General features: G+C 44.0%; 3 protein-coding genes across 9 annotated transcripts in view; 1 reads left to right on the top strand and 2 right to left on the bottom strand.

The window, feature by feature from the left end:
- The window catches only part of TTLL5 (tubulin tyrosine ligase like 5), a 255,466-nt gene extending 240,844 nt beyond the window's left edge, over positions 1-14,622 (bottom strand). For 6 of the 7 annotated variants that reach the window (XM_037031347.1, XM_037031345.1, XM_037031344.1 and 3 more), the window contains exons 1-3: positions 14,112-14,300; positions 12,659-12,827; positions 6,027-6,133 (exon numbers count right to left, since the gene is read on the bottom strand). In XM_037031347.1, the coding sequence (XP_036887242.1) occupies positions 6,027-6,133; positions 12,659-12,732 (181 nt within the window). In that variant the 5' untranslated portion in view covers positions 12,733-12,827; positions 14,112-14,300. Of the gene's footprint in view, positions 1-6,026; positions 6,134-12,658; positions 12,828-14,111 lie in introns of all 7 variants that reach the window. The other variant, XM_037031350.1, reaches the window with a different exon arrangement.
- On the top strand, positions 14,620-22,676 carry ERG28 (ergosterol biosynthesis 28 homolog). Its single transcript, XM_037031356.1, has 5 exons — positions 14,620-14,702; positions 16,689-16,852; positions 19,265-19,355; positions 21,703-21,821; positions 21,939-22,676. The coding sequence occupies exons 2-5, from the start codon at positions 16,720-16,722 to the stop codon at positions 22,016-22,018; spliced, it is 423 nt and encodes a 140-aa protein (XP_036887251.1). The 5' UTR covers positions 14,620-14,702; positions 16,689-16,719; the 3' UTR covers positions 22,019-22,676.
- Positions 22,677-23,117: 441 nt separating this feature from the next.
- FLVCR2 (FLVCR choline and putative heme transporter 2) overlaps positions 23,118-23,870 on the bottom strand; it is a 56,795-nt gene continuing 56,042 nt past the window's right edge. The window contains exon 10 of the mRNA XM_037031354.1: positions 23,118-23,449. Within this exon, the coding sequence (XP_036887249.1) occupies positions 23,396-23,449 (54 nt within the window). The 3' untranslated portion in view covers positions 23,118-23,395. The remainder of the gene's footprint in view (positions 23,450-23,870) is intronic.

The raw sequence follows: 23,870 nt of genomic DNA on the forward strand, positions 1-23,870 counted from the left end.
CTTGCAGGTGTAAACTGAACCTGCCCAACCACCTAAGAAAGAGCCACTTTGCCGATGTTTTCTTCAGTATAAAAGCAAGACACAGGGCACGGTCCTCCTTGACTACTAGCAAACTCCAAACATACTGGAGCCTTTGGGGGCATGCTGCATCAATTCCACTGTGAGCCTGTACAATTTTCCTCTCCTCCAACCACTTACATGTATCTCGGGAGACAGTGTGAAGCGCTAGGACCCCTGGCAAGTTCCAGGACTGACTGGAGCAGAGCAAACAGAAACAAGGAACCGACAATCTGTCAGCACAGAAGCACCTAGGGAATGGTGATGTGCCCTAAGGGAGTTGGTCAAAACTAGCAAGGGAAACTAGAATGAAAGTAAAAGTGAAGTGTTTTGGCCCTGCCTGGCGTGGCTCAGTAGGTCAGGCATCATCCTGCAAAGCAGAGGGTCACCGGTTCGATTCCTGGTCAGGGCACATGCATGCGTGGGTTGTGTGTGGGTTCAGCGAGCACCTCTGAGAGGCAGCCAATGGACGTTTCTCTCTCACATGGATGAAAAACTGACAGTTTGACTTTTAGAACACAAGGGTAACCCCGCCAAGGGCAACACAGTGCAGCTCGCCCTCCTGTCAGAAAGGCACACCTGCCCGTGTAACTACGGAGCCCCCCACCAGTGTGAGGGAGCAACGGATGTTTCCATTTCATTCAACTTTAGTTCATTTAAATTTAAACACTGATACTCAATTCAGTTATTGGAAAACCTGTTTAGAGTAACCTGAGCACATAAATTTATTTTTTAACTGAAACGTTCATGGAACCTAAACACAGATCAAGTCCAGTCTCCCAAGGAAAATTATACACCACCCTGAGATGTAAGTGTGAAGTACGCACTGCATGTAACGCTCAATGACTTTTTATATTGGGTAAATGTGGAAATGATCATTTAGATTAAATATATTATTAAAATAAACTACTTCTGTTTACTTTTTAAATAAAGCCACTGGAAAAATTACATATGTAGCTTACAATACATTTTTCTATTGGGTGCTAGTCTATACAAATGCAAACTTGTGAAACTGACACATTCAAACGCAATTATAAAATGATTTTGAATAATTTAAAATTTATCAATTATAAAATGATAATTCATTCTAAAAAAGTTACTTTAGCGCTGGCTGGTGTGGCTCAGTGGATTGAGTGCTGGCTTGAGAACCAAAGGGTCACTGGTTCGATTCCTTGTCAGAGCACAGGCCTGGGTTGTGGGCCAGGTGCCTGGTGGAGGGGCACATGAGAGGCAACCACACATTTATGTTTCTCTCCCTCTTTTTCTCTCTCCCCTCCCTCTAAAATATAAATAAATAAAATCTTTAAAAAACAGGTTACTTTAAACTGAAAATATCTGTTGCCTCTGAAGTGAAATCCCATTTACATGTCCAAAGTATATACAATTTTGAAATAAAAAAGAATATGGTGAGCAAAAAGCATATATTCCTGGAACATTTAACAAAGCACATCAAACCACACTGTACCAAAAACATTAACGGTGACTGCCATGAAGTACGAAGCAGGGAACAGAAAAAACAAGGCCGGCATCTAACAGCAGGTAACCGATGTCCCAGTTACACTTCTCAAGAGGATTTAACCTCGGGATTATGATCTCGGCAGATCTATGTCAGCTATTTAAGAGAGCAAAAAGAAAAAAAACACCAAGAGTGTTTAACAATTCAGAAATCTGAGGCAGCAACTAGCAAAAGGCGTTCATTGTTCTTTACATATGGAAGATGAAAAATATTAGTCGACCTCAAGGAATTGCGAGGACACAGAAAATTTAAAAATAGAGTTTGAGAAAAAAGTTTAGTGGCTTCTTCTTTAATCACAGGAATGTGTAAAAAGAAAAAAAGAAAAAAGCCCAAAGGCTTATAGGTGCCAGAAAATAGTGATCGCTTGAATAATGGGGAGACTTATATTGACAGGCACTAATCTCCAAAGATGTTAGGGATTCTGAAAAGGAAAGGTCTGCCTGTCGCCATGAAACACCCAGATTAATCTACGTGCAAGCACGCCCAAAGAAATATGTCTTGGGGGAATTATCTACTTCTGTTGTCTTCAAATCCACACTTGATGTTTTGACTCAAGTCATATTTTGAGGGAGTTTCTTAGCAAATCTTTAGTTGCTCAGGAGTCAAAGAATACAAATGAACCATGTTCCTTTAAGTGGTAACCTAGCAACTTGCTGGGGAGATTAGAATACAAAGACCCCTAAGGAGAGGAAGATTCAAATCCCAGAATCAGGTGCTCACCATCTTCTAAACTCCTGGCTTATTATAGAGCCAGGACAGACCTTAAAGTTTAAGTTCAAAGTATAACAGATCCTAATTTTACCTGGAATACAATAAGTTAAGATGGCTTCATGGGCCCTGATTGGCGTGGCTTAGTTGGTTAGAGTATCGTGCGGTAAATCAAAAGGTCTCAAGTTCGTTTCATGGTTAGAGCACATACCCAGACTGCAGGTTTCATAACTGATCAACGTTTCTCTCCATCGCTCTCTCCCTCCCTTTCCCTCTCTATAAAATCAATAACCATGCCCTTGGATGAGGATTTAAAAAAAAAAGGTGGCTTCATGGGTGAATTTTATTTAAGAATTAACACCACTCCTTCTTAAACTCTTCCAAAAAGGAACACAACTAATTCTAGGGAATCAACAGTAGAGTGGATGAAGCGGAGAATCAAATCAGTGATTTAAAATATAAAACAACCACTCAGACCAGCAAGAAGAAAAAAGAATTTAAAAAATGAGGATAGTATACGTAGACTCTCTGACAACTTCAAGCATTCCAACATCCACATAATAGGTGTGCCAGAAGGAGAGGAATGAGAATAAAAACCTGGAAAACTATGTGAAAAAATGACAGCAAACTTGCTGAAGGAAATAGATATACAAGTCCAGGAAGCACAGAGAGTCCCTAAAAAGATGAACCCAAAGAGGCCCACACCAAGACACATTGTAATTAAAACAAAGGTTAAATACAAAGAGAGAATCTTAAAAGCAGCAAGAGAAAAGCAGCTAGTTGACTACAGGGAGCTCCTATAAGACTGTCAGCTGGTTCTCAAAATAAACTTTGTAGGTCAGGAGGGATTAGCAAGAAATATTCAAAGTGATAAAAAGCAGGGACCTACAACCAAAATTGTTCTACCCAGAAAAGCTATCATTTGAAAGCAAAAGATAAATAAAGAGCTTCCCAGACAAGAAAAAGCTAACGGAGTTCATCACCACCAAACCAGTATGATATGAAATGTTAAAGGGTTTTAAGAAGATGATCAAAATTACGAACAATAAAATGGCAATACATACATATCTATCATTAATTGAATCTAAAAAAAAACAATCAGAACAGAAACAGAATCATAGATACAGAAAACATTCTGATGGTAGACAGATGGGAGGAGGGTCAGGGGGGTGGGAGAGAAAGGTGAAGGAATTGAGAAGTACAAATTGGTAATTACAGAATAGTCATGGGGATGTACAGTACAGCACAGGGAACACAGTAACCAAAGAACATATATGCGTGAACCATGGACAACATGTGGGGATTGTCTCAGGGGGCTGTCAATGGAGGCGGACTGGATGGAGGGGGGCAAGGGGGACAAAAGTGGGACAACTGCTAATAGCATAAACAAAATGCAACTTTTTAAAAAAGCTAATCAGTGTAATACACCACATTAAGAGAATGAAGGAAACAAAACTGAATCTTCTTAAATGATGTAGAAAAAGTATTTTACAAAATCCAACACACTTGCATAATAAAAAACACCTAACAAAGGACTAGAAAGGGACTTCCTCAACACAATTAAGGGCATTTTGAAAACGCACAGCTAACATCACACTAAACAGTGAAATATTGTAAAACTTTCCCGGGAAGATCAGAAACAAGGCAAAGATGCCCACCTTTCACCTCTTCTGCTCAACTCTGTACTGAAAGTTCAAGTCAGAGCAATGAGGCAAGGAAAAGAAACAGAAGGTATTCACATTATAAAGAAAGAAGTAAAATTATGTCTATTTGAAGATGATATGATATGGTATACAGACAATCCAAAAGAACCCTCCCCCCACCCACATAAAAACTATTAGAGCTAATAAATGAGTTCAGCAAGGTTTCAGGATGTAAGATCAATATACAAAAATCAGTAGAATATTAAGAGTCTATAAATAACCCTGAATGGTGTGACTCAGTGGATTGAGTACCAGCCCTCAAATCAAAGGGTCACTGGTTTGATTCCCAGTCTAGAGCACATGCCTGGGTTGCGGGCCAGGTCCCCAGCTGGGGGTGCATGAGAGGCAACCACTCACTGAGGTTTCCCTCCCTCTCTTTCTCCCTCCCTTCCCCTCTCTCTAAAAATAAATACACAAAATCTTTTTTTTTAAGAATCCATAAATAAACCCATATACCTACAGTCGACTGATTTTCAATAGTGCTCAGAGTATTTAATAAAAAAATAAGAGTCTCTTCAACTAATTATGCTAAAAGAACGAGATATACACATTCGAACCAATGAAGATAGACCCTTATCACACACTATGTAAAAAAATTAACTCGAAATGGATCAAAAGCCATTTAGCTCTAAATATAAGAGCTTAAACTATAAAACCCTTTGAACAAGCATAAAGATCATGACCTTCCACTGGGCAATGATTTCTTAAATACGACACCAAAAGCATAAGCAAAAATAGAAAAAATAGATAAATTAGACACCAACAAAATGAAAACCATTAGCTCATGAAAAAACACCATCAAGAGAGTGAAAATACAAACCACTGAACAGGGAAGAATATTTGTAAATCATATGTTTAATAAGGGTCTAATATCCAAAAATTATAAAGAATTCTTATAACTCCACAACAAAAAGACAAGCAACCCAATTAAAAAATAGGCAAAGACCTTGACTAGACATTTCTCCAAGGACAATATACAAATGACCAACAAGTATGTGAAAAGATGTTCAGTGTCACAAGTCATTAGGAAAATGCAAATCAAAACCACAATAAGATACTACCTCATACCCCGTCATATAGCTATAATCTAAAAAACAGAAAATAAATGTTAGTGAGAATGTGGAGAAATTAGAACTGTCGTACATTGTTGACAGAAATGTAGAATGATACAATCACTGTGGAAAACACTTTGGCAGTTCCTTAATAACTTAAACAGAAAATTACCACACAATCTAACAATTCCATTCCTACGCATATGCGCAAAAGAACTGAAAACTGATGTTTAAACAAAAACTTGTACACGAATGTCCATAGAAACAGTATTTATAATACAGTAGCCAGAAAGCAGAAACGAGCTCCCATGAGCAGACGAATGGATACACAGATGCGACGCATGCTCACCTGGGACGCCACCCAACCACTCAGAGGAGAGGCCTGATACACGCTGCAACACGGATGAACCTTCAAAACATTGTGCTAAGTGAAAGAAGCCAGACGCAAAAAGCCATGTATCGCCTAAGTCCATTTCTATAAAATGTCCAGAACAGGCAAATCCATACAGACAGGAAGTAGACTAGGGGCTGCCAGGGGCTGGGCAGTGACTGCTTAATGGGTACAGAGCTTACCTTTGGGACAATACAATTTTCTGGAACTGACAGTGGTGACGGCTGCACAACACTGTGAATGTACTAGATGTCAATGAACTGTACATTCTGAAACGGTTACAGGGGCAAGTTTTGCTTTGTATGTTTTACCACAATAAAGTAACAATAAGTACATGTATACATAATTCTGAAAAAATTCAAAAAGGAAAAAATTTTAATATGCAGAAAACAATTCAAGAAATCATACATAAGCCTTTCAAGTATAACAAACCAGTACAGTCTTCTCATGGCCAAGGCCATTTCCCTGCCCAGGGAAATTATACTTGTGTTGTACTTGTCATACTTGTGTTATAAATGTGTTACACGCTGTTCACAGTTCCTACAAGACAAGGCGGCCGGGGCCATGCCCCAGCCCTGCCCTCTGTGAGTCATACTCACCTCCAATTACTCGAATATTGCTGTCCTTTGTCAGAATTGCCTCAGCGTGGAATACCAAAACTGGGATTCTCCTGCAGCCTCCAGTCCACATGATACACGGATGATCACTACAACCGTGACAAAAGGCTTTGTTAATTCACGACTCAAAATCTGAACTGCTGAAGCAGATCACCTGGTTGGCTGCTTACACACTTTCCCCCTCCTTCGGAAACAAGAACCCTAACTGTCCCACGGGAATCCATTCATCTTCCATTTTTAGCCACGTGGTTTGTGTAAGATTAATTCCATCCCTGATCCAGGGACAAGCCTTGACAGGTTGCCGTCGATCAGGGCATCTGTTCCCCAATGACAGGGACTGCTTCAGAGGTAAGCACAGCCACCAGCTGGAGCCAGTGAGCGTCAGGTGACACGCTGTGGGACCTCTGAGAAAGCAAGGCTTTCTTTCTCTTCTCTAGCAACTACAGAAGAAATGGCCTCTCCTTCCCTGGATGGTGTTTAAGAGGCCGAGAGGGCCACAAGTGCTGCCATCATCCTGGGACCCTGACAGACAGTCTGGAGATGCTGGTGAAGGAAGACGTCAGGGGGAGCCTGCCGGCACGAAGGGGAGAAATGAGACCCCGTGGCGCACTCAGAGCTGGGGAGCCGGTCTTCCTAAGTAACAGTTAACAGAGTCTGTTTATTTTTAGGACGATTGTGGTTTAGTTCCCAGCACACATACAGAATCCTAACAAATATATTCCCAACAATGTATGTACCCCTCTAACACCCTGTGGTCCTTTTTTAAGCCAATTCAATGACCCAGCCTAAGATTCTGCGCTAGGAACCCCAAATTAATGCCAGTACCCCAATTAAAACCATATATTTTAAATAGAGCCTTACTAAATGGAACAACAGATATTTTTCTCCAGAGAAGGACCTCTGACTTTATTTTCCCTAGCCTCAGGAAATCTCAGTTTAATAGATCTTAAATGTATATTTACCCACAGATTGGGAAACTTCAACCTCCCTAGTGCTAGGAGGTAGAAAAGGAAAGAAATTACCTGAGCACCTCCTGGAACTAAGAGCTTCCATGTTACCTCACCTAATCCTCTTGTCCCTACAAGAGGTGAGCTGAAGAAAAGGTGCTCAGAGACATTAAGTGATTTGCCAAGGTCATGCAACTGGGTGGACACAGGAAAGGTATACGAACCCAAATGTCTGTGTGCTTTCCACCCTTCCATCACCCTAATCGCAGCTCATGATGTTCTGTATGCAGAACACCTTGAACTCAACTCTTTGGGAGCTAATCAATTTCTTATATGGAATAAGACCCACTGAGCCAAGATTCAGTCTGCTGTCAAAAACTCCCATGACCACACCCTTAACGAAGGCCATAGCACAAATCTCAAGGCCAAGTCGGGCCCTCCCAACCCAAGTTTTCAAGGATCCCCATTTTGAATGAACAGGCTGCCAGACTACCAATTTAGAAGGAAGGCAGCCTTCAGCCTTGGGATGAGCTGCCAAAAGCCTTTTAGAGAGGAAAGCAAAGAACACCATACCCAGTTCTTCCCCTGTTTTCTAGAAATGAAATGTGGATGTTTATTGTTCTTGCTCTTTGACCTGGGAGATAGAGCCCACCTGTGGGAAATGGCATTTAAAGGGTGAATTTTTTGGCAAAAAGAATTTTTTTGCTTGCTTTTTAATTTTAAACACCTGTAAAGTGTGGGCACAGGACCAGACTATTCCTGATCTCTTCCAACTTTAATTTTTCCACTATATTTCCAAGTCGGAGGCTAGAGGGGAAAAAATAGGCGGCCTAAATGACAAAGTCTTGGACAGAAACCCTGGACACTGTCCAAAGCTCCGGGTCAATCTAGCACAGCCGACAAACCGGCACAGCTGGGCCTCATCACTTCCGGCCACAGGTCACGGGATAAAACTGACAGAGTCAGGACACAAACAGGAGGCACAGTGGAGCAGAGGCAAGGCCCCGACTACACCCTCTGTGGAAAGCCAGACCCCTGACGGAGAAATCTTTTCACCTAAAACACAGAAAAAGATGAGACAGGTAGTGGACGAGTTATTAATTCAATAAGGCTAAAACACACTTAAGGCAGATGCTAAATCGCCATTGAAATTATGCTCCCACCACATGGTGCTAAAGGGAAAAGATTTAAAATGATTAGGATGGGACCTCAAATTTCCTTTCACACCAGAAACAGGTAGATGTTAACGGGGTGTCCAACCAGTGGCCTATGGGTCATATGAGGCTCAGGATGGCTATGACTACAGCCCATCACGAAAGTATACATTTACTTAAAGCATTATGAGATTTTTTTGGTTATTATGTGTCACAATGTATTTAATGTGTGGCCCAAGACACCCCTTCTTCTTCTGGGGTGGCCCAGAGATGCCAAAAGACTGGGCACGCCTGCTTTACAGGCAGGAAAGAGCAAAGCATTTGAATGATTAATGATGAAAGTAGACCAGTTTTACAATTTGCTTTATTGAAAGCCTAAGAACATTTTGATTTTTAAGAAGCAATTTCATGAGGAATATATTATTATTCACTCCTGGGATGCAGCCTACATAACTCAAAGCTTCCATGCCTTATTAATACCAAGCCCCTGCTGGAAATGCCTTCCCCACATCTCTCTGCTCATTCAATCCCACTCCCCAAGGCCCAGCTCCCTGGAGCCTGGCCCAGTTCCTGCATCCCTCAGCGATGCCTTCCTCTCTGAACTCCTATAGCACTCACTGTATAATCACTCGTGTATAATCTTTATTTTTTTCCATGTAAATGTTGATGATCTTTTCAACTGACATAAAGCCAGCTTTAAAAAAGAAAAAAAAGATTTTACTTATTTTTACAGAGAGGGGAAGAAAGGGAGAACCAACCAGGGAACCGGCCCACAACCCAAGCACATGCCTTGACCAGGAATCGAACCAGCAATCTTTCACTTTGCAGGAAGATGCCCTGCCAGCCGAGCCAGAGTGATCAGGGCAAAGCCAGCTTTTATGATACAAGTTAAAGTTAAACTATTTTGTCAGTGACAAAACAAATATCAAACCCTTTTATGAAAGTTTCCACATGTTAAGTTTCCATCTACATATTAAGTCAATATTGGGGATCCCCAAGCAAAATATCAGAAAAGAGCCCTTTCACACTGACAAGATAAAGCCATGCAAAACAAGGACCGCATGGACAGTTTGTGTCAGTTTCTAGTCCTAAAGTCCGGGATTACAAGGCATGAATACTTTAACGCAGCCTAGGAATCTGAACAGACCTGACAGATGTCCATGGAAATACATCACTGAATTAAATCAACAACCTCAGGTGATTTAATGCCTTCTAATTTCCAAAGACTCTTTAAATGTGAGCCTATTGCACTAAGTGTGAACAAGGCTGACCTAAGGCTGCTAATGGACGAAACAAGTGTCTGACGGACAAGACGAGAGCTGATGGACCAACAGTAGCAGTCAAAAATCAACAGTGAGAATTTGGAAAAAAGGGAGCAAAAGGTCCATGAATTTGGATTGGGAGAAGGGGAAGTGGGGAGGGGCCTGTGACACCTTTATTTTCACTAATTTCTACTAGAAATTTAATATTTCTCAATTATGAATATAGGCAGCAAAGTGCAACACTACTAGATTTTCATACCATTTTACAGTTGATGCCGGTATATTAAAACATCCTTCACATTTGTCATTATTTCTAAGTTATGTTACAAAACTTGCCACTAGATCATCTGTGATCACAGTCTTCCTCTTCCGGTGAGATGAGGCCAGACGCAGACTCTCCCCCAGGCAAGTATTCAGCTACCAAACAGGCACATCTCACACTGGTCGTCCAGACATCTGTCTGCAATCTTTCCCAGTATCCCCGCTTCTGAGTATTAATCCACCCCACAGGGTAATCATCTCATACAATCTAAGCAAAAAGCCTTCATGCTGTTGTCTTTAGAAAATAAAATTTCACTTCCCCATATTTTAATGAGTGATCTTGTAATTTAATTTACAAGAAAGCACAAATTACTGTATCACAAGTAACTTTTTAAAAAAATTTTGATAGAGTTCAATGTAATTGGCATCTTTTTAATAATCTGTATTGTATTTTAAAAGCATTATTCTGATACGGAATCCACAGCATTAAAAAGGTTACGAACACCTGATGTAACGTAAACTAAATCATATGCTTACTCATCCAGTCAGTACTTACAAAGTACCTTCTACAATACTAGGTTGAACCACCTGAAACTGTCAATATTCGACTGTTTGTGACCTACCAAAATGACAATTTTGTACAGTTCAACCTAACACTTGCCAGGTTCAACCTCTGGCCCCACTAACCAGACAGATATTTATGGAGTAAAAGAAAAGAAAAGACTGATGCTTGGAGAAGTTAAAATTTTGTGAAATGGGTAAGAGGCTGCACACAGAAAGGAAGAAGTCATAAGGAGGCAAAGTGACCTCAGGGAATTAGCCACTTAATTATCCTGAATGAGAGTGACCCAAATATAATGTCAAATCTCTATTATTTTCTACCACGCAATAGTGCTGAGAAGCCTTTCCCCAAAGCTTTATTAATGCTTCAATAGTTTTTTCAAGTTATAATAATAAATAATAAAATTTTTCATTTTATAATAAGAAGTCCATGTTAGCCCTGGCCAGGTAGCTCAACTGGTTAGAGCATTGTTCCCAATATGCCAAGGTTGCAGGTTCGATCCCCGGTCAGGGCAGGTACTGGAAGAATCAACCAATGAATGCATGAAAAAGTGGAACAACAAATTGATGTTTCTCCATCTCTCCCTCTCCCCCTTCTCTTCTCTCTCTCTAAAGTCAAATTAAAAAATTTTTCTAAAAACCCTACTTTCTAGCCCTGGCTGGTGTAGCTCAGTGGATTGAGCGCAGACCTGCGAACCAGACGATCTCAGTTCGATTCCCAGTCAGGGCACATGCCTGGGTTGCAGGCCAGTTCCCTGCAGGCCAACTCCCAGCAGAGGACGCACGAAAGGCAACCATACATTGATGTTTCTCTCCCTCTCTCCTTCCCTTCCCCTCGAAAGATAAATAAATAAAATATTTAAAAAAAATCCTAATTTCTTTTAAAAAAAAGAAGTCTACTTTAAGTTCAATATTAAAGAAAGAGCAATGCCTTATGTATGTATGGCCCTTTATACTTTACAAAGTTATTTCATATACATTATTCTATTTGATCCTAACCATATTCCAACAAAATAGCCTGAAGAGATACTATCCCCATTTTTTCCAGTTATACAGCATGCATGTATCCATGGGAACTTGCAGGGCATCTTAAAAACTAATTTTAACTATAAGCCAGTTTTTTCTCTTTGTTCTCTGCATCAAGTAATAAGGTTAAGGGAGGTGAAATAGCAAAGTGCTCCAAAATGCAGTAAAACTAGGTCTGAATCTCAACCTGCCACTTGCGTTCTATGATCCCTAAGGAAGTACTTTGATATTGGTGAGGATGAGTTTAATAGAGTGGGAACAATAACATCTTCTGATTAAATGGCATGCGGTAGTCAAAGCCCTCAGTACCACTAGCATTTATGTTCTTATTACTAGGAGAACCCAGCAATCAAGAACTCTGCCTCTTAGACACAGAGTGTCTGTGTGTCCTCAGCAGACACAGCACAGGCTGTAGCACCCTAATGTCTGGCCCCAGGGTGACTCTGGTAAATTACCTGACCTCTCTATTTTATCATCAGTCTATCACTGCCAAGCAGAGGTGTCCAACCCTCGGCCCCGAGTCACATGCAACCCAGGATGGCTATGATTGTGGCCCAACACAAAATCGTAAATTTACTTAAAACGTAGTGAAATTTTTTTGTTTTTGTTAGTGTTTGGGTATTTAATGTGTGGCCCAAGACAACTCTTCTTCTTCCAGTGTGGCCCAGAGATGCCAAAAGGTTGCACACTCCTGCAAAGGTTTTTGAGAAAGTAACATAATCAATGGCACTGTGCTTGGAGACCTACTTTTCCTTAATATCGTAACATTTTAAAATCTCCTATGTTTGAAGCTCTGATCAGGAATTTTCTAAGAGCTACTACCTGGAACATCTAGAGCCAATGTTCACACTCTAGACGAGTCCAGAGTCTCATCTCCTTTCAGGCAAAGGACCAAACAGTAAGATCTTTAACTAGATCATGGATAGAAGCTAAGGCCGGCATCAGACAATACCAAAAGAAGGATATTGGGTAAAAGGATATATATGACTGTGCACTCTCCCTCCCAGGAGCATGCCGGCACCTTTCCTTCCCCTTTTTCTTTCCCCATAGGCGTGCATCTCTTAAACTCGAAGGGATCCCACAAGACTTGCAACCAGGGCACAGTGGGCAGCAGCAGCTCCCCTAGGCTAATCCATGAACTGTCTCCAAGGCCCCCCTTTTCTGAATTTCCAGCGAGTCCAAGCAGCTCCATCTCTTCCCTCACTTCTTCCCTCTAACATATCTAGAGAGCCAAAGCAGCCCCACCTAGGCTCTCTCCTGTTGCTTCATCTATCCTAGGCTCTTCGTTTCACTGTCTCCAGAAATAAAAAAATTATAATAATAGATTTTTAAAAGAATGTGTCAGTAAAAGAGAATTGTTTTCCATCCTACAAAGGTTCAAAAGCAGGCTGACAGTCACTTACTCTTGGTTTACCACCTCCTCATCCTCTGAGGACGATGCTGTTTCCTCCAGGTCCCGGGCCATCACGATTGGCATTTCCTTTAGGGTTTGTCATGCAGTCAGCAGACAGGGGCCTCAGAGACCTTTCCTTGCAGATTCACAGGATCAAACAGTTTGGGTGGCACAGATACCTGTGGGAGAGCCAAATGGCATAAAACACAATGCAATGTCTATTTGCTGATTACTGCTGATGATCTTCCAAGGATATTTACCTAAATGGTACCCAGCCTATAGAAGCTTACTGTCTATCACAGTTCCTCACATATGCTCCCAAAATCAAGGTTTTTTGCCCCAAATATACTGTGTGTCTTCTATGTATTTTAAGAACTGTTATTAAGTTCAGGCTTCTCCTTTTTCTTTTATGTATAGTGTCTAACATGCACCAAAAAAACAGACTTACTTAACTTTTGAGAGAAGTCTGAGGTAGGAGAATGATTGCCTAAAACATAGATTTCTTGCTAGAAAAACCTGACCTGGGTTAAAAGTAAAAACTCAAGATTTAAGATCCTTGCAAATATTTCTTTAGCCTCTATGACAAACACACAAATAAAATGCCCTCATGTTTCTACTAACCTTCAACTACTGAACCAAAAGATGAATATATTCTACTGAATCAAGATAAAAGAGCCAAAAAAAGTCCTTCCAAACACCCTAAAAAATTACTCTCCCTTGTTAAAAATTACATTCCGTGACCTGAATCTCAAATAGACATTGAAATTAAGATATTCCCAATTTCTAATCTAAAAAATTTCCATAAGGTAAAAGTGTATGTTCATTGTGTTTGAGAAAGAATAGAAATTAGATAAAGACAATGAAAATGTTTAAATGACCATAATCTCATAATCCAAAGATAACTACTTGATGCGAATCTTTCCAAACCTCACTTTGCTATGCATTCATATATACAATCAAATTATAAACTGAACCAAAGATGCCGATCCCGATAACGATCCCTACAGATCTGCAGCGGAATGGGCAATATCTAACAACCTCCAAAAGCGTTCTTCTGAAGATTCCCAATAGGATTTCTCGATCTTTCACAAAAGTTGGCATGTCCTTTCAATTAAAAGAAACTCTCTAACCAGGAAAGGATGCCAACCTGTCCTAAACTGCCTTCGGAGCGGGAACAGACAGGGCAGGGCGTACGGAAGAAGATTAAGGACACTAGCCCAAGAAGCGTCCCCGCTCTAAAAGGATCAGCCCCCTCAGCCCCACCCCTGGCTCACCCCAATCCCGGCTAGGTCCGCAGATGGTCTCCGCGGGAAGGATGCGGGCTACTCCGCCGAAGCAATTAAGCCCAGAGCTCCCGGAAGCCTACAGCTGCTCCCGGACTCTAATAGGGAAATGCAGCGGACCGCACCCGCCGGGACGCGGGAGCGCACCGTACTGGGGTCGCGGAGGGCGCAGGCGTGTACCTGTCTCATCTTCCCATTGCTCGGGGGCAGGCAGGCCGGGATAGCGCTCTGCGACAACTTCTCTCTTCTTTCTCCAGCCCGGCTCACCGCTGCAGCGGACGGCTGCTTCCCCCGTTACTACAACAACCAACAAGCAACCGCCCGCTCGGAGCCACTGCGCAGGCGCCCGCCACCTGGCGCTGACAACGTTCGGCTTCGGGCGCGGAAGAATGTCGTCACCACCGCGCAGCGCGGGCTCAGAGCCTGCTATTCGCAGAAGAATCTTGACTTCTTTGATTTTTCCTCCGCCCATAAAAGGTTGAATCCGAGCCCGGAGTTCTTCCGCCACGCTCAACAGGCGGATTTACGGTGTGAGCGGCGTACCCTGGGTGAGACTTGAACAGCGGCACCCGCTGATTGGCAGTAAGGGTTCACGCCCCATCTCCTGCTTGAGCCGAACCGGAACAGCCAATAAGAGCGAGGACTGACAGAAACGGCCCAATCGTGGAGCGTGGTGAAGGTGGGGCGGGGACGAATGGCTCAGGTGGCCGGTGGAGCAGTCGTGGGGTAGCATCTTTGCTGTTGCTGCTGGGCCGGGAGTCTCGTCACCAGGTAAGGAGAATATTCTTTGATATGTTAGTTCTTTTACCTCCAATTTGCAGGTGCGGAAACCTAGGCTGTAAAGTGCAAATGATTTGCCCAGGGTCACACATCCACTAAATGGTGGCCAGGATAGGAACGCCTCTCTCCTTACTCAAGTTTTAACAGCACGCCTTTGCTGGGCTGGGCTAGGGCAAAATCTGAGAATAGATGTCGGGTAATCTGGGAGGCCCTCGAGCTTTAGGGAGGTGGGGTGGAGGGACTGGTAGAGCAGTTCAGAAGAATGCTCAGGCTCTGCCCTCATCAGCTATCTGTTGGGATTTCTAAGAGCTTTTGTGAAATGAAAGGTGTTCTGTCAAAAACAGGGGGCCATCCATGCACCTTTTCTGACGCCTGGAAGCGTGACCCTGAGTCTCCTATTGAGGGAGAGTAGGAAAATAGGGAGAATTGGGGACGCAGGGGTGAGAGTGGGGGGCGGGCTATAACTGCTTGTGATGTTTGGTAAAACCCTATTATTTATTCTCTCCGCACTTGGACAAAGTCCACCCGGTGATCCACCTTTCCCCAAGGGATTTATTTATTCACCCTTCCTCCTTTCTTGTTCTTTTTTGGGTTTTGGTGCCTTGCACTATCTTGAGTATGTCTGACTTTGATATGGCTCTGTTTCACCTGGGCATTGTAGGGCCACACTGCAAGTTTTCCTGCCAGAGGGTCCAAGGAAGCCTGATAGTTGCTCACCACTTCAAGCACAAACCATGGGCCAAAAAACATAATGAAGATGAAAACTAACACCATTATTAGATGTACATAACGTAGTATTTTCTATACAATTTGAAGACAAAAGAGGATATAGTATGCTTGTCTTTTTCAAAAATGGAGACTTCATCAAAATATTCTCAGTGGGGCAGCATTGCAATATAGGGTCCAACAGACCATGCTTCATGTCTCAATCAGCCATATATGTAGCTGTTTAGCTTCAAGCAAATCACTTAGCCTCTCTGTGCCAACCCTCATGTATAAAATGGGAATGTTATTAGTGCCTACAGTATATGTTAGATGCTTGTCATAGTTCATGGCACATACCAGCGCCCAGTAACTGTTAACTATTATAATTTCTCCTGTAACCCAGTGCCATCATTGTTGTTTCCTTCTCTGCATAATTTCTTACTAGTTCTCAAGTTATAGCAATTTATTTAACTCTTACAGTGTTCTTCTTAGGTTATGGAGCAAGGTGTACCTGAGAGCAGATTAGAGAAAACCTGAGGAAGTAAATATTGCCCTCCCACCATTGGTTCCGCTGAAATGTGTAAGGCTTCCATGCACTTGGAGGGACCTGTCATCAGTAGCCAGACAGGTATTTGTTAGTAGATTTGTTGATACAGTTACCCTTCGGCCACTTGCATTACAAAGGAATGACCTGAAAATCCTGTCTAGAAGTAGAGATATAAGAGGACTGATTCGGCCAAGAAAAAAGAATCCCGATGTAGGGTAACATTTTGGAGAAATTGCTCAAGACAAAGATAAGTATTGTGCCATTTTTTGGTAAAGTATGCTGTTGATTCAACACTATTAGTATGACTAACTACTGAGACCAATTTCTGTACGCCTTACACTTAAAGCCACTTTATTATTTTATTGTGATATTTGTACACCTTCTCTTCTGCTGCTCCCTTTTTTATCTCCACCTTTTCCACTGGGTTTGTCATGTCTACCCGTTGCATTATTTAGCCTTTTTCACTTAGGGTAAACGTCAACACACTTTGGTTTAGGGCAAATGTTCAATGGCAGTGTGCTAATTCTGTGAGGGTCAAAGTAGTTAAGGTAAGTGGAGGTGGATGAGCCCAGGGGACTTGCAGAGGAATTTATGAAGTGGTGGACAAAAGAAGCTTGGTATAGCCTTCCCAAGTGGGATACAGGTTAACTACAGGGGTGAGAGAGCTTATGACTGCAGAAGATTAACCATCTGTTGTCTCAACATTCTCTGCCTTTGTTTACAAGGCAAGAAGTCTTCTCAGATTTCCGGGGAGTCATGAGCCGTTTTCTGAATGTATTACGAAGCTGGCTGGTTATGGTGTCCATCATAGCCATGGGGAACACACTACAGAGCTTCCGAGACCACACCTTTCTCTATGAAAAGCTCTACACCGGCAAGCCAGACCTGGGTAAGAAGTCAGAGAACTGTATCTTCTGTGGGAGTGACCGACCTTCTGGTCTGTACGTGAGAATAACTCACTAGGAGACATGTAAACAAACAAAGGTGCCCGTTCCCTCTCCAAACCTATTTATTGCAACTTTCACCCCCTAGGTAGAGCCCAGGCATGTATTTTTAATAACTGTCCAGGTGATTCTGATGCTGCCTAATCTAGCCTTTGGCAGCCACTAGAGTAATAAACTTCATGGGTAGCCCTTGGGCCATTTTTCCCTCCAAAGCTTCTCTGAATACCTTTTCATTCATATTACACTGCCCTAGGCAGTCTATTAAAAAGCATTACAAGGGCAAATGAGGAAATAGAGTTACTTGGTGACTCTGTGAAGCTCCATGAGAAAGCCATAAAGAAGCTTTTCATGTTACCGCAACCATCTTCAGAAATCACATCATGGCACACACGTGGTTACATTCCACGTTGCAGAGGGAGAGTTACTAATCCAAGGCCTCCCCAAATCAGAACATAGTCCCTGAGAAGACAGCCCAGATCCCTCCAAGTTTGTTTCCCAAAATGAAATTTCAGAAGGTCATGGTGGCCTTTCCCAAGTTCCTGAGCCTCCCCGCTGACAGCATTTCCACGTTTCGGCTCGCACTTCCTCGCGCTGCTGCGTGGGGTGGTTTGAGCTGCAGCACGGTTTCACGGCAGCTGACAATTCTGTGTCACATTTATAGCTAACCCAGATTCAGGCTCTGACCCAGCTCATTTTTCTGCAGCATCCAGGTACAGGATGAAATTAAGTAGGCGCAGGCTCATTTTGAACAGCGCTCAAACACAGTAGGAGTGGAGGACCTGGAAAGGGGGCCAAGCCAGTTTCACTTTTTCACCCTCAAACGCTGCCCTCAGTTGGTCCAGGAGTCCCATACAGATTCACAGGATTTTAGAGGTTATCTGGTCTAGCTCTTTGAATTTAAGTTGAGACAGAGAAGCCCAGGGATCATGTGACTTGCTGAAGGGCATAGAGCTGAGCAAAAGAAGTGTGTGTGTGCATGCGTCTGCCTGTCTGTCTGTCTGTTTCCAGCCCAGAAGTACAGACTGCCTCCTCCTCGTGATCTGGGGGCTGTCATGGTTCTCTGCTGATCATGTCAGTACTGTGGTAGAACTTTACCTGACGCCTCATGTAGTTAGGGCTGATGAAGCATTTCACTTTCATGGCTCACCAACTACAGAAGTTTCCTCAGTCTTTTCATCAGAAAAGCTATCAAATAGGGAGGGTTTTTTTTAGATTTTATTCATTTATCTCTAGAGAGAGGGAGAGAAATATCAATATATGGTTGCCTCTCATTCGCCCCCTGCTGGGAACTGGCCTGCAACCTAGGCATGTGCCCTGACTGGGAATGGAATGCCATTGTTTGGTTTGCAAGCCCAGGCTCAATCCATTGAGCTGCACCAGCCAGGGCTCAAATTGGTTTCTGAAGAATGTAGCCCACTGGGGCTAACCTCTAGGTATTTGGTTGGCATATAGAATTTTTTTTTGCCTGGCTTCTATCCAGAGGTCTCCCACTGAATGCCCTAGGTCAGTGGCTCTACATTGCAATCACCAAGGGAGGGGGTTTTGAGAAAATACGTATGCTTAGAGGCCCACCTCCAGAGAGTAAGATTTAACTGGTCTGGTACCCAGGTCTTTGTAATTTAAAGTTTTTCACTTGATTCTAATAAATGCCCAGGGTCCAGAACACTGTTGTGGTGGAATATCATCCGTACTTTCAGGAGAAGATATTTAATATAGCAGTGTCGGAACATAGCCAGCAAGAGCAGGGTGGCCTTGGCAAACACTACAGAAACAGTGCTTTGTTCCACTACCATGTGCATAGGAAACCAGCCTGGTTTGGGCTCTGTCCAATAATATGCATGTGGATTCAGAGAAGACCCAGGCACTTGGGTCTCTGAAAGACCAGATGTGGCCATCATAAAAGGATCCTTTATTTCTGAGTTCTCTCCTACACCAGCCTTGAAAGTCTGCTGACCTTCCAGGTATCTTGTATTGCCAGACCACTCTCTGCTACATTCCCCCAAACCTGTCCTGACCCAGGCTCACTGGGTTACCCCAGCACCAGACTGGCGTCCAGGGCACAGGTATAAACCACTACATCCAGCAGTTACTTGCTCAAGTGGGCTCTCTGTTGGCCTGCCACTCTGGGAGCTCCCCTGCCCAGCTGCAGGCATTTGAAAAGGAGCTGAGCAGCTCTTATTCTGGAATTCCTTCCACTCCTTGTTCCCATGTGCAGCACCAGAGCCTCCACTGTGCCCAGCCAAAGGGAGTTCAGGTCCAGCTCCCTGCCTCCCCTGAACCACCAGTGAAGTAGGAAGAGTTTGGAAGGGACCCCGACCTTCTCCTTCTCAACACTCTTGCTTTTTTCTGCTACACAGTGAATGGCCTCCAAGCTCGGACCTTTGGAATCTGGACACTGCTCTCATCAGTGATTCGCTGCCTCTGTGCCATTGACATCCACAACAAGACGTATGTAAGGGAAGGAAGAGTTTAGCATCCTTTCATTGTAACTTGGGTGCTGTGCATACCCGTTGTGGTCCTCCCCTTGGAGACCTATTAATTTTGATACATCAGCCTATAATGTGGATCATAAAAGGTAGATAGGTTCCATCCCTTCCAGGCCTAAAGAACATAAGAGGCCTAGCAGGTGTTTAACGTTTGAAAATTCTTTTGAACTGACATAGCAAGTTGGCAGTGCTGATCCAGGGGCCTGCATCCAACCCCTTCTTTACTGAAGAACCAGCCTCTCTTCTAAAGAAGTACAGTAGTGTGCTTCTTTTTAGAGCAACCACCCACACATACCTTATTCTCACATGCCCCCTTAGGCAGGAATGAAAAGAATCACAATCCATAAAAAAAGGAGCCTGCAAGTAAACTGTTGTATGCTTACGCAGAGGAAGGTGAAAGAGGACCCAGGACTCCTCTGTGTTCTGCTTCTGGAGGGTACTCAGATGAGTGTGGAACAAGCGCTTGGCCGCAGCCTCTTCTAGAGAGTGCTGTAACCAGTGCTGGCCACTGGAGGGGGCTCGAGCCTTGCTCCCAGCAACTGTCGTTACCACTTCGAGGTGGAAAAGTTTGCTCAGGTCAGTGGGTGAGGCCACCAAAACACCACTTCACATAAAATATTTTTTCTGTCTGACCCTCAGCATCCGGGGAGTAGAGGAGGAAATGATATTTATTGAGCCCCTGTTATTTTGCCAAGAGCTTTCATGTCTGTGACCCTGATTAAGTCTCCCAGGGCCTCAGGAGGCAGTGATTTTCATTCCTGACTTTGTAGATCTAAATATCAGAGGTGTAATTAATTTAATCTGAGGACAACTGACTCAAGTGGGATCTGAAGCAAGGCTATTAGCCCTGCAATCTCTCCAGCTTTACTCTTCATTTTTGTTGGACTTGAAACTGGTTTATTTGTTCTAGGAATGCTGGTTTAGTGTAAACAGCCTAGGGCCTGAGAATGAAAACACAACAGTTTTGGTCCCAGTTCTGTTAGTGAAGAGCTTTGTAGCAGCCAGTGCATTGTATACCTTCTCTGCATGTCAGTCTCTTCGTGTATAAAATGATACTAGTGTTTCTGTTCTGCCTCTCGGGGTGCCTGGGAGGGAGTGAGGATTGAGTAATCATTCTAAAGACCTTTACCATGGTGAGGAATTGACGATAGATACAAGGGGTAGTATCTTTTGTTTGCTGTGCTTTTTGGAACGGGCAAAAGCAACTCGGACTTGTCTTCACCTGTTACCCATTCATTCCCCCGCCTCCCAGTACGTGGCCACTGCAAATGCTGACCCGTTTTCCAACCGCGTTTTAGCCTGGGACTTGTCTCTCTGTGCTTCTGATGTGCCCTTGGTTCTGTTCCCTCCCTAGCTGGAAGCTCAAAGTCAACTCCCATGTTCACTAAATATATAAAAGGGTGCACAGGAAGCATAAGCATCAAATGTAAGACCCTTTCCTTCTGGGCAGGAGGGAGGCAGGAGAGTGGGATCCGGTGAGATAAGGATCACAGGATGCTTTACGGATAACCAGTGTTTTATTTCTTAGAAAAAAGAATGTGAGGCGAAAATGTCAAAATGTCCAGATTTGATGGAGGAAGGTATTGGTTGTATAGGGGTTAATTATAGTATCTTATTATCTATAATTTTTTGTATGTTTGAAGATTTCATAATTTTAAAAATGTCAGTTTAAAAAAAAGGATTAGCAGCAATCCAGGTGGCCGCTCATTCTGGAGCCTGCCTCTTCCCCGCCTCTTTGGCAACGCCGAGGAACAAGTCCTCTTCCCACGAGAGTATCGCCGGCTCCTCCATCTGACCACTCTCCCAGGCTCAGCCCAGATAACCAGCCCACATTGCAGGAGCATCTAAAAGTGCCCGAGGGGTCCTTGCTACTCGCTCCCCTTCGTTCTGTGGCATCCTTCCTATGAGCAGTAACCAGCCCCTGGCCAAACCCCTGGCCAGGTGGGTGCAGATTACCAAGTCAAGCCAGTTTGAGTAAGTGGAATATATAAGCATGGTTGATCGAAAAGTGTCTACACTGCCCGGAATTGCCAGAATCCAGACCCTGCTTTGCTATACCTAAGACTTGGAGGTCCACTCCAGATGCCTGGTCCGTTCTCCGTTCAGTTTAGCGGTGGAAACCTTCAGGTTTGCCCTAGTAGAGAGTGGATGTGACCAAGCAGGCAGGTCTTTCCTAGGACCAAGTCTCCTTTGCCTTTAGCCACAGCCACTCCCTGGGTTGTTACTTGTGTGCTTCAGGCCTGACATCCCTTTTCCTCTGCACAGAGCAAGCAGCACTTCAGTTCTCCCTTCTGTCTGCTCCATTGTAGGCTGTACCACATCACGCTCTGGACCTTCCTCCTCGCTCTGGGGCACTTCCTTTCTGAGTTGTTTGTATACGGGACTGCGGCTCCCACAGTTGGCGTCCTGGCACCCCTGATGGTGGCAAGTAAGCGTGCACCGCCCCAGACCTCCCACGGGAACTGTCCCAGCTCCAGTAGGCGTACCAGGGGTGCAAGAGAGCACCATGCGTACATCGGCCACTAATCTTCTCTCTGTGTTTAAGGTTTCTCAATCCTGGGGATGCTTGTTGGGCTCCGATACCTAGAAGTAGAACCAGTATCCAGACAGAAGAAGAGAAACTGAGGCCAACATTACCTCCTCCAAGACTTCATCTTCCATCTCGGCTGTCTTCTTCCCTCATCCTCTGAGCTTTAATTTTTTTTCTTTTCTTCTCTATCATCAGCCTCCTTTGCTGCCTCCAGTCTTTTACATTGTTTTGTTTTTTTGTTACATTTAAAGATATAACACGCATACAGAAAGTATATTAACACTTAATGAACAATTTAAAGAATCATTTTAAAGTGATGCTTCTGTAAATCCATCCAAATCAAGAAATTGCCAGCACCGCTGAAGCCCTCTGTGTGCCCTTCCCCCACCACAGCCTCTTTGAGGATCTCTTCTGAGCCTTCTGCCTTTTTCCTCTTATTTCCGCCCCTTGACCTGCTTTGTGTGGGGAACATGCGGACTCTGAAACTCAAAGCTGCTGCCTCACCAGAGCACCTGCTACCAAGGGCTGCTTCACAGGGCTGTCCACGCGCGCTGGGCTCCTCTGTGCCGCTGGACCCGGGACTCCGAACCGCCCGAGGAGCAGGCAGTTCTTCCAAGAAGGGCTCCCCTGTGCGTGCGCGTGGCTGACATCCTGTAGTTCAGACGGATTGTGGTTGGAAGAGTCTGGGCTGTTTTTAGACCTTCTGGTCAGCTGTATTTGTGTAAGAGTTTTGTAATAAATTAAAAAACCCTCTGTTCTGATCGGTCCTTGTACTTTGACCACCCTTACACCCAGAGCACTTCCGCCCCCCTCTGAGCCCTAGCGCAGGAGAACCGCAGCTTTCTGCTGCTCAGCTGCACGTGCTGAGTGGGGCAGCGCAGCAACCAGGCAGACCTGGCTGCCTCCGGCCCCTTTCATCACACGTTCATTTCTCTTGAAGTCAAATCTTCTTCCTCTCCTCCCCCCGCTTCAGGCTTCTGAGGTCACAACTGAACAGTCAGGATCCTTTCTTGTTTTCTCCCAATGGAAGAATCAGATTCTTGAGAAAGCAGAAGCAAAACACAGAACTGGGCCGCACAGAAGAAACAGTGGCGCGGCAGTGGGGAAGGAAGCACTGAACCCAAGGAGCGTGCACGGGCGCAGACGGCTGCTCCCCGACTCAGCACCCGCAGCACACAGACCCCAGGGCCGTTGGTGATCTCAACAAGTATTTATTGAACACATACTCCACGCCAGACACCTGGGCAACAGAAATGACCGACCCAGGCAGTGACCCTGTTCCCATGGTCCATCCTTTGTAGGCAAGGATTTGCTGCTGGGTGTCCGTGTGCTTTGATGACAGTTTGGGTATGTTCTGTAAAGACTGTCAATGAAAATCTGTTTTTCTCCGTTAAAAATTGGACAGTGAACTAGAAGTAATACTGCTCTAGGTACAGGTCTCTCTGCCCACAGGAGGGGTGTTTTTCTTCAGTTCACAGATTGACACTGGGGCCTGGAGCTTGGGGGCTCCCAACCCTCAACCGTTTCTAGGTGAAAGCAGAAAAATCCACGTTACTCGACATTCTCCAGACAGCTGAGCTGAGGTAACAAAACGTTTGTAATGTTCCCACCCGCTGAAGTGAGTGGTAGGGATTTGAATTGAGCAGGTAGAGTCTTAAAGGGAAGACACCCTTCGACTCGGCTTCACGTCATCCCCATTTAGTTTGGCCAGAACGCAGGTCATGTGCACTGCTTGGTTCCCGATCTGGCAGAGCAGGTGCGGGTCCAGTCCTTTCCCCACTTATCTGCTGGCCTGCTATGGGTTCACACGAGAAGCTGTGGACAGAATGGCCCGTGTGGCCTACGGTAGTTCCCACATGCGCTACTTAACGAGACTGCCACATAGCTGCAGGCTCCATGGGCCTCCAAAGACTGGAACATACATGGACCCTAAAGGAAGGAAAATTC

The sequence above is a fragment of the Sturnira hondurensis genome, unplaced genomic scaffold (assembly GCF_014824575.4).
Source record: "Sturnira hondurensis isolate 20B ecotype Veracruz unplaced genomic scaffold, ASM1482457v3 Scaffold0021143, whole genome shotgun sequence".
Classification (NCBI taxonomy): Eukaryota; Metazoa; Chordata; class Mammalia; order Chiroptera; family Phyllostomidae; genus Sturnira; species Sturnira hondurensis.

Coding starts and splice junctions, on each gene's coding strand:
- ERG28 (XM_037031356.1), top strand. CDS start 16,720: ATGAGCCGTTTTCTGAATGTATTACGAAGCTGGCTGGTTATGGTGTCC. Junction 16,853..19,264: donor CACCGGCAAGCCAGACCTGG/GTAAGAAGTCAG, acceptor TCTGCTACACAG/TGAATGGCCTCCAAGCTCGG. Junction 19,356..21,702: donor ATTGACATCCACAACAAGAC/GTATGTAAGGGA, acceptor GCTCCATTGTAG/GCTGTACCACATCACGCTCT.